Raw genomic sequence first — 10,900 nt, 5'->3', positions numbered from 1 at the left:
CGTGCTGACAAAGTCGTAGGCAAATGCTAGTTTAAAATGAACTTTAGGAAAAATTATAAATATTTGTTAGTGTTGTTTCCGCTTACTAACAGATGGCGCTGTGAAGAAACTGTTTTTGTATAAACACAATATTAAGTATCTTGTCTCGTCATATAGTTCGTTTTTAATAACATTTTTGGATATTATTTGTGTAAATACGAATACCTTTGAGAGAGTAACATGATTTTCGCTACTAACTTCTACTGTCATTTCAAAAAATGGTTTCAAAATTGCTACTACGGTTTCAATTACTTCCCAATGTGTATTTTGAAGATTGAGCTCATTTTTTGTAAGAGCCAATGTGCTTATCACAGCATCTTTTAATTTTTTAAATTCTCTCTAACATCTCAAAACACGAGTTCCAACGTGTTGGGCATTCTTTTTTAAGTTTTAACAATGGTAAACCCATTTGGTTTAGTGTTGATTCTAACTTCGTTTGTGCAGTACAACTTTTTTTTTAAATATTTTACTATGGATTTCACTTTACCTATAATATCAGATATTATTTTAAGGCCGTTCTGCACAATCAAATTTAATGTATGGGCGAAACAACCCACAGGTCGCCATTCGCCTAGCCTGATAGCAGCTTTTTTTTTTTATTGGGCGGCGCTATGCCGCCCTCTCGTTCCCCCTAGTATGTTGTGGCCAGAGACTTTGGTTACTTTTTTAAGTTATTCACAAAATTCTTACACTAGTTGCTTATAAATTAATACATTTTTACTTACTGCTAATTTAAAACTTCTATATAGCAGCTTGGATGTTAGCTGCATTGTCACTAACGACGTATCACTTTATTTGTAATTTGCCAATCCTGCATCATCTGCCGTACGAAGGCAACTAAATTTTTCACTTGTATGCCTCTGATCATAATTAATACAGCCCAGTAAAACAGACTGTATCACAGTGTTCGAATTAATAAATTGTGCAGTGACCGCGATATAGTTTTCATTAGCGTTAGATGTCCATGCGTCGGTACAGAGACAAATAGCAAACGAATCTTTTAAACGTTGAAATACTTTTTCAAATACTTCCATGTAATTTTTATTAATTAGCGTGTTAGATAAGGTTTTCCTAGTTGGTAGTTGATAATCGGCAATCATTCTCGCGATACGACCTCATAGCAGATAGATTTTCTCCTATTAATAATAGAAGCGTTGCTGGAGTTTCTTCCGCCACTTCTTCTCCCAGCGATAACGCTTGCCGAAGTGGTAGTAATGTTAGATGTATTAAGTTGTTTTTTTTTATTCAGAGGAGACAGAGTCTCAGGTGACAGTTAACACAAATATTGTTTTTTTTTACATTTAATTGACAAAGAACTCGTTGGACCGCTGGTTTTGGTTGTGTCGCCACTTGCACGCCCAGTTCCAGCACGACATGCCCGCCCATGGCTCGTCCGTGTAGAATACTTGCCCGTTCTGGTACATCTGGAAGTAAATGTGTATGTTTGTTTAAAGTTATCTCCATGAATGCATGAAAGCATCACGCACGCTATCGTTTTTGTTTGCTTCTGCATCAACAGCCGCAATGTCACAATATTTGGAAAGTAGTTTCAAAGCTTGTAAATATGTGTCAATACTTTCTTCTGGTCGTTGTTTCCTTGTTGCTAACATGTGTCTAGCTAAAATCTGATTTTTCGGTTTTACATATAGTTTTTGTAGTATTGTGATCGCTTATTCGTAGTCCATCTTGATGAAATTTGGCATACATATAGAACATAGACTGGAAGAACACAGACTACTTATTAAGTTTTTTTTTAATGCCGTACGGACAGAGTCGCGGGCAATGGCTAGTTTTATCCACATTCTCGGGGCTCGAGCCTACTCTAAGTTGATGAATACAATTTGAAATTTGATCAGTTTTCAGGGTTCTATAGACCTAAAAAGATGTCAGACCTTGTCTGGCATAAGTCAAACTAAATTATGACAACTGTCAAAATGTCAATATCGTTTTTATACTGTTGCTGTCAGGTTATGTTTTATCTTTTATGACATATGGTAGCTGATACATGGAATAATATAATCTAATTTTATTTCTCTTTCCCTTCAAACCATTTTCTTATAAGGAAAGGAAGGGAAGTGGAAGTGGACTTTCCGGATGAGAGGATGCATGGGAAGGGAAAATATTTCATTTCTGTGCATCCTCTTCTCCGTCGATTAAAGGTAGGCAACGCATATGCGATTGCGTATGTCTATGGGCAACGGTCACTTCGCTATTTCAGCGATTTCAGGTGCCTGCTCTTTCGTTTGCCATCTTTTGATATAAAAAAAAGCCTATTTTTTATACCCTCGTGTGAAACTATACTTACAAATGATAGATCGGAGCTCTTATAACTGACGCCATCGTATCCGAAGCGTAGTATAAAATTCATAGAGAATATAGAGAAAATGCAACGGACGTCAGTAGTGGCAGGCAAGAAGTATCGATAGGGTCCGCACCAGTACGACACCTTAGGCTCATACTCCACCGATTCAGGGAACTCTTCGCGAGGATTTATTCTGAAAATATCTTACTAATATAAACTAGCTGTCGCCCGCGACTCCCGACGTGCGGAATTAAATAAACATATTCAGTAGCCTATGTGTTCATTTAATTCTGCGCGGATTTAGTCGCGGGCGACAGCTAGCATATTTTTGACATCTGTTGCACCTTGTGCCTCGTCGACCACACAGAAGACACGCCCCAAGTGTGAAGCAATTACAACTACAGTCTGATGAGTTCATTCTGGAGGCCTAATTTTATTCTTTCCCTTACTACCCTTTTCTCATAAGGGTAGGTAAGGGTTGATGGATGAAAGAGAATATGCTCTTTCTATTCACTCTTCTGTCGATTAAAGTTATTCAATGCATCTTAAATTGTGACAGTCTATGTGCATTCGCTGTTTCGGCGAATTAAAGTACTTGTTCGCTCGTTTCCCAATTTAAAATGGCGTGCCTTCGTTACAGCTAAGTGTCAGAACGATTAGTGAGGGGACATAAACGTCGACATTTTAATAAGACTAGTGTTGCGATACACCGGCACAGTGTCGGATTTTCTTCCTAACAATATAAAATATCCATACTTGTAGATGCACTGTGCGTCACTCCAATTATCATCAGAATGGCAGTACAGACCCTGGCTGGGGTCTTTGGCTTGGAATTGTTCTGCGTGAGGACCCACGTACGTTGTCTCTGAATGTCGATGGTAGAAACCGGAGAATGCAAATGCACCTAAATATAAAATAAATCTAAAATCATATCTTTCGTGTGATTATATAAAAGTTTATAATTAGTTTACGAAGTAGAAATTATTTGAAAAATGGAACGTTAAATTCATGGCCGCCATTTTGAAATCGATTTCTGTGTGACAGTTATTTTGTGAAAATTGCTAAATGCAAATGTTTAGATGGATGGATGGATGTTAGTAAGTATTTCAAGAACAGTTTAATTGCTCGCTGAAATACACAGATGCAACATAGCCTGGAAGAACACAAACTACGAATATTTTTTAAAATTTTAGAATATACCATTTTCTTGGTTTCATTATCACAATCTTTGCTATTGTTTTTTAAAACGAATTTTTGTCAAAAGAAAATCACCTCTAAACGTATAGCAATGTGGTTTCCTTTCGCTTGATAATATCATTTGTGCGTCCTCTTGGTTGTGAGCTGAAGCTATGTAGTAAGATGTTCCTAGACATTTGAACTCTGGAAATAATGATTTGGCATTTTCGTATTTACTTGTTGTACAGGAGACCGTGGGAGATCTTCACTTGTATGATAAGCAATAGCTATAAATAGAAATAAATAGGCAAGCCTACCTAATTCTCTACGTCTAAAACATGATATGGAATTTATTCGGTTATCAAATATGAGACGATGAAAGAAAATTATAATATACAAGAGTGTCGGTGGCTTTGGGGTCAAGCATTTAGCTTGCAATCTGCAGGTCCTGTATGTTACATATGTATATTTATCCGACGTTCTTAAGGTGAAGGAAAACATCGTGATGCTGCACATATCAAGAAATTCAAAGATATGTGTGAAGTCAACCCGCACTTGTCCAGCGTGGTTGACTATAGCCTAATCACTCCTTACTTAGGGTAGGCTCCGAACCCCTCGGTGGGGACCTATAGTGAGCTGATGATGATGATGACAAGTTTTGTTAATCAATAATCTTTATATATATAATTCTTCTGTGAGTGTGTATGTCACTGAACTTCTCTCAAACGACTGGAGCGATTTTGATGAAATTTTTTGTGTGTGTTCAAGGGGATCTGGTAATGGTTAGATTCACAATTTTCATCAAATATTAACTTCATATTAATTTATTCAAATTAAGACGTGTAGACAGGACAACGTCTGTCGGGTCCGCTAGTATTTGATAAAGTTTTAATCTGATTTTCATATTGATAAAAGTCAATCTACCACTGGCTCTTAGACTATTTTGTTTATATTGTATTCTGTAATTTTACTATCGTTAATGAAATTAACTAACTCAATAATATATGGTCTTCGTTTGCTTCTGTACTCAGTCTCATGCAAAATATTACTGACTAAAATAATTCTAGGAAATACAGAAAATGTTTACCAGGACTGGCATATAATCCGAATGGTATTTTAGCCTGTGTTGATTTTATTTTAGCTTCGGATGTGTCCATTTTTTTATTGAGTTTTAAAAGTACCATAGACATTAACGCCATGTCTGTCTCGAAGAGTAATCGCTTTAAATCCTTTATGTGCGTGTCTATGAACGTGTAAAGTCTTTTCTGAGCCGTCTCTAGAATCTCACGTCGCTCTATCTGCAAAAGAACACAGAATCATGAACAATTCTATTCGTTAATTAAAAAAAAAATCTGACCATGATATTCAGGGGGCATTTAAGATTAGAATCCTCATTCGTCAGAATCGGATTATTCGTTTATAGGTCAAAAATAGACAAACCCTCATAAAAACTTAGTTCGTATCGAAAGAATAAGATACAAAAAACAGTTGCTTATCTTGTCGCTTAGTGGAAAAGGGGTGTTATTTACCTCTGTTCGTTCTCTGTTCAGAGTGCACATGTTTCTAATATTTTTTTAAGATAAGTTCAATAATACCGTTCACAAATATATTTAGTGTTGTAAATCCACGATCACGCAGAAGACAGGAGCGAAGTGGAAAAATTCCACCTTTCGTCTGATGAGTGTGGTGAAAGAGAAGATTTAAGTCCCCTTTTCTCTTCCCATCCTTTTGTTGATAGGATGGATTTGAAGAAGGAGTAGACGATAGGAAGGTATATCCTTTTCCTATGTGTTTTACGTCTGTGAAAAAGATAAGCATCTGCAATTGTGGATGTCTATGGGCAGAGGTCGCTTCGCTATTTTGGTACATTCAGTTAGCCGCTTGTTTTATCATCTTATGACATAAAAAACTTAAAAGAGATGATTTCAATGTAAGTTTACGTTACCGGATTGTGCGGTTCCTTGATACGGCTGTTCATATAGCTGTAGTACTCCTGCAGCCTTTCGAATTTCTCATCAGCGTAGCTATGCCGTGGGTCTATCTCTTTTACACTCGGCAAGTTGTACGGTTTCTAGTGGAGACGAATATTATGTTTAATAGGCTTTCTTTTACATTAATAGCCAAGGCCCTAGGATTGATTGGAGAGACGTAAAAAGGGAATATGAGATACAGTAGAGAAAAAGTTAATTTTAAACTTCATAAGCTGGCAACACGACTCAAAATTTGACACGAGTTTGAAATAATGCCTGGGTTACATTATGCCAGCACTGTCGAACAAGCGCTGGTCTGGTATGGACTGTTTTAGTGTTTTTAAAATGCAAGGAAGAGTACTTCCAAACACAAGTTTCTATAGGATAAAATGGAATTACCGACACTTGTTAAAAAATTATTTCCTTTATGCCAGTCCAATATATATGAATTTTTCAGTGTTTTTTTTACCTGTAATTTTAAGCATTATCTATTGGTATAATATAGTATTGTTTAAGTTAACATTTCGTAAAGACTTCTAAGAAACAGTCGAAAATACGATCGACGAAATTAATAAGAATTGAAAAAGATCTTGGGTAAGAGATTGATTTAGGGAAAGAGATGTAAAGAGAGAATCGTCAACGCAATTGAAATAGTTAAAATTTGGCGTGAGTTAGAAATAATGTCTGGTGTACATTATGCCCCAGTAGGACAAACGCTGGTCTGGTATGGACAGTTTTGGTATTGTTAACATGACACGGAAGAGCACTTCTAATCACTTCCTTTAGGATTATTTTTTTTCTTTTTTTTTATGTATTTATTTATTTTCCATACAAAAGATTTCACAAAGAATTTTATCTCGCCAAGCTGTAATGCTTAACGGCGAGACGCGCTCGTTATCACAAGAAAACAAAAATGTATTCAATCAACAACATTTACACATACTTAAGGTAAACATTAAACACATAAACATAACCTCACTTTATTACAGATTTGTTTATCGATGAGGACACTTTTTCTTCATCGAGAAACAAGTCTGTCAGCTTTGACTTTAACAATTTTCTGCTTATATCTTGTCTCTGTCTTAGCTTAGCTATTCTATTAAATAATTTTGGTACCATGTAATTAGACGTTCTTTCTCCATAGTAATTCTTTACCTTCGGCTTAACTAATTCTTTGTCATTTACTCTTCGTGTATTATATTTATTTTTTACTAATATTTTACATTCGTCCTTGTAAAAGTATTCTAATCCTAATAGATAATCAATCTTTTGGAAAACCACTTTATATTGAACTTACCGTCTCAACTGTTGGAAACGATAGTCGGGCCAGCTGAAAAGAGCAGATTCATTAGCATCTGTTGTCAAAATTGAATAAAGAAAAAGGTGCATTTGTAGAATCACACTTACCAGTTGGAATGAAGACACATCACCGTTGCCCCCCAACGCTGATGAAAACAGCATCAGGAACTAAAATATAAATTTAACAAAAGACAAAATTAGTCATCAAATACGCACTGGGCCAGTGTGCTTGTCTTAGACTTAGTCAATCTTAATTTTTTTATTTATTTATAGGTTGAACGTTGGAGCCTGTCATAGTATTAACAGACACCGGCGCCTTTCCCGTAAAATATGGGGGTAGACTCGACTCCCTCGTTCGGGATGAACTGACGACTGAGCAAATCAAACATTCAGCCACAGTTGGAACAAATCACACTGGATTTTTGCCCATTACTACTTTGAACTACTATTAAAAATATTAGCCCAATTGGCTCTATGACTATTCGTGAAACAATTCGTCATATTTTCATTATCAAGTCATTGTTTTGTGGTACTAACTTCTAGGTAAATCAAAATAAAAACAAGATCAAAATTAATATTCCTTACCATGGAAGTTTTAAAAAATGTTTTTATTGGAACCATAACTGTGGCCTGTTTGAACGCAGGTTTGATAGACTGTTACTCCAAAGCTTTATAGTTTAGTCATTAATTTTAATTTGATAAAAATTGTAATTGACTATAAAACAAGTGAAAACTAGATCCAGTAACTAGCACTACACACACGCTTTGATAGAAGTTTAATAAAAATTCTAACATGTCTTGTCTCGTTGTCAAAGTTCGTGGTCAAAACTTCATCGGTTTTGTTGTCAGTAGAATATGGAAAAAGTGAACATGCGTGAAAATTTGTTCATGCAACATTTTAGGTTTAGCAAAAAGTATATTAAGCGGCTTTGCCTTGAGCTAAATACATCGACGTCATCGTGGTCGTATATGTGGTGAGGTGGTGGGCAGAATGAAAGATTTTCGTCTTCTTATTATTTTATTTACTGCTTTATAATATATTTTCACTTGCACTCGTTTCGTCTTGCCGTCCTTCCATTGTTCCTTTCACTGTCCAACTTCCGTTCCATTCTGTCCAATCAGTCATTCATGCATCTAAATCTCGGCCATCCTGCGGGTTTGGCTGCCTCTAGCCACCCCCTACTCTCCTCTGACATACCACCACTACATTATACAAAAATATAAATTGAGATATCCCCATACACACAAACGTACAAGAGTTACAATATATCAATCTTACAAATAAAGTTAACCCATCTTATCACATAACACATTATCCTTAACAACAATGATATCCAAAATCTTATAATAACATTTACACTTTTAAATAAACAAACAAAAAATAATAACTTGAATACTGAATAAACAATGTTTTTACTCTGACAGTTATCTTTAACAGTTAATAGTTAACTCCTGTCCTTAAAATATTATAATCATACAAGAACCTCTTTATTTTTACATGAGATAACTACAAATATAGGACATCTTAAGATTATAATTGTAACTGCTATCTGACTTCTTTTATCTTATACCTTATATTATCTGGAAATAGATCTGCTACTCTAAATATTTAAAAACAAACAATATAAACAAAACTCTCTCATACATTCATACATTAGTTGACAATTCATTCGCTATCTTCCTCAGGCCATGGTTTCATGTAGTCTGCCGCTGTTGATGACTGATGAGGTCCTTCTGTCTCGCTGTAAACCTTCTGTACATCATATCTGTTGTTACGTTTGACTTTATTTTGTATGGACCAAGATACTTTGGCTTTAAATTCAAACCTGGGCCAAATTGTGTACTTTTAATTGCTACATGATCTCCAATGTCATACTTTGAACTTTCCTTTCTCTTTTAATTAAAATTCCTTATGTTTTCTTCTTGAATTCTTTGAATTTGTTGTTTGGCATTCTGCCTTAAATTTTCTCTATCTTCATTGTATTGTATTATGTTCTCTTTTTGCAATAAATTTACTAAATCAATATCTTGCTTACACTTCATCTTGGTACCTGTTAACAATTGAAATGGTGAAGTATCAATGCTTCTGCAGTATGTACTGTTAATTGCTTTTTGGACCTTACCTATGTGCTTGTACCACGCTGATGGATCTTCGATGCATAATTTAGTTAATACTGGAATCAATATGCGATGAATTCTTCTTACTTGTCTTAGCACTCCTGTAGTAATCATAACATGTTGGATACCTTCATCTTCGCAGTATGTCTTAAAACTTCCACTGGTGAACGCTGTACCTTTGTCCGTTATTATTCTTGTAGGATTTCCAAAAGTGTGCTGGTGAATTTGTAATTTACTTATAACTTCTGTACTGGATGTCGAATTGGTAGGATACAACCATACAAACTTTGTAAATGCATCAACCACTGTAAATATATGATTATATAGCTTTTTTGTTTCCGTTAATGGACCTATATGCATCTGCATGTAAAGTATGTAATGGAATTCCTTCTTTCTCAATTGGGTTCAGAAAACCTTCCTGTTTACCTTCTTTTCTGGTCGCTAACAAACAAGGTATGCAAGCTGTTATTACATCTACTATTTTCTTATCCAGATTTCTTATAAAACAATCCTTACTTATTGCTTCTTTCATCTTTTTCATGGCAAAATGACCATTGCTATGAATTTTAATTACTTCTTTTTCCAAGACTTTTGGTACTACTATTTGACGTTGATCTCCTTTGTATAGTATTCCATCCTGTAAATAAAAATCATTAAATTTTCCATCTTTCGAAATCAATTGTATTATTGAATTAAGTTCATCATCACTTGCCTGTGCTAGGCGAATCTTATCATGTAAGTTTACTATGATTGCTACATACGGCATTCTGCTAAGAGCATCTGTGTATGGCATCTTACAACCTACTCGGTGTTCAATTTGATAAACATATTGATCTAACAGTAGAACCCACCTTGCAACTTTTGCAGTTAAATCTTTCTTTTTAAGAGTCTGCTGAAATGCTTGGCAATCTGTTATTATCTTGAATTTAATACCAAATAAATAATGAAATTTCTTTACACCTTCTACTATAGCGAGTGCTTCTAGCTCATAACTTGAATATTTACTTTCTGCCTCGTTGGTTCTTCTACTTCTGTAATACACAGGATGTAATTGACCATCTACATGTCGCTGCATAAGAATCGCTGCAACTGCCTGACTAGATGCATCTGTGTGCAATTCAGTTGGTAACCTTTGATCAAAAATTCTAAGTACTGGCTCACTTGTTAACTTCTGCTTTAAAATATTAAATGCTTTACTCTGTTCATAGCCAAATGCAAACTTTACATTCTTCCTTAATAAATCCGTTAGGGGTCTTGCTATCTTAGCATAGTCTTGTATATATTATATAACCGTTTCGTTCTTTGATAGTAGTCCCACGACATTTTGGATTGCTAGCGTTCAGGGTGTGGTTCTTAACGCTCAAACGGCCCTGAGAAGGTGGTTTAGCTTAAACAGGTGTTCACGCTATTATGCGTGGCGTAAGACTGATCTTTATTGTGTTAAAACATATAAAGTTGATTATATAAACAAAGAGTTCTTATTCTCTACTTATCGCTAAACATTAAGGATGTTGATATAATGGCTTCCTTAATGGATCTAAATGTGATGCGCGTGTCTTGTGGGCTACTTGTAGATTATGCCTACCGAGCGGCAGCAGAGGTCGCCAACGTCACGCGCTGACAGCAGGTTTCTAGGGCTGCCGCAGATGTCATGGCCGCAATATGCCCCCGGCCTTGGAAGCACCTGCTTCCAAAGAAGACGCAGTGAGGTCATCCAGCAGTGGGCAGATTTTGGAGAAGGCACGTCGAGTCACTCACGAAGCCGTCCGAATGTTTGCCACCCTCGTGACGCCGTCCTTCCCTGAATAGGTCGCTTCGATGCGACCCAAGACCCATCTGAGTGGCGGAGTGTTTTCGTCCTTTATTACGACTAGTGTTTTGGATTGAAGCGAACTCTGGTTGTGCTTCCATTTGTTACTGGTTTGTAGTTCTGAAATATATTCTTTCGCCCATCGCGCCCAAAATTGTTGACGGATCTGCTCGAGTCGTTGATATC

At 36.0% G+C, this 10,900-nt stretch overlaps 1 protein-coding gene across 1 annotated transcript; it reads right to left on the bottom strand.

Annotated features, from left to right (window-relative positions):
* Nucleotides 1-1,112: 1,112 nt before the first annotated feature.
* LOC106115310 (uncharacterized) lies at nt 1,113-9,371 on the bottom strand. Its single transcript, XM_013308672.1, has 9 exons — nt 7,372-9,371; nt 6,895-6,954; nt 6,785-6,817; nt 5,463-5,588; nt 4,605-4,815; nt 3,614-3,721; nt 3,098-3,245; nt 2,345-2,534; nt 1,113-1,463 (listed from the first exon to the last, which is right to left on the bottom strand). The coding sequence occupies exons 1-9, from the start codon at nt 7,405-7,407 to the stop codon at nt 1,341-1,343; spliced, it is 1,035 nt and encodes a 344-aa protein (XP_013164126.1). The 5' UTR covers nt 7,408-9,371; the 3' UTR covers nt 1,113-1,340.
* Nucleotides 9,372-10,900: the final 1,529 nt, after the last annotated feature.

This window comes from Papilio xuthus, unplaced genomic scaffold (genome assembly GCF_000836235.2).
Source record: "Papilio xuthus unplaced genomic scaffold, Pxut_1.1 DF827870.1, whole genome shotgun sequence".
NCBI classification, from domain to species: domain Eukaryota; kingdom Metazoa; phylum Arthropoda; class Insecta; order Lepidoptera; family Papilionidae; genus Papilio; species Papilio xuthus.
This window is presented reverse-complemented; position numbering and strand designations above follow the sequence as displayed.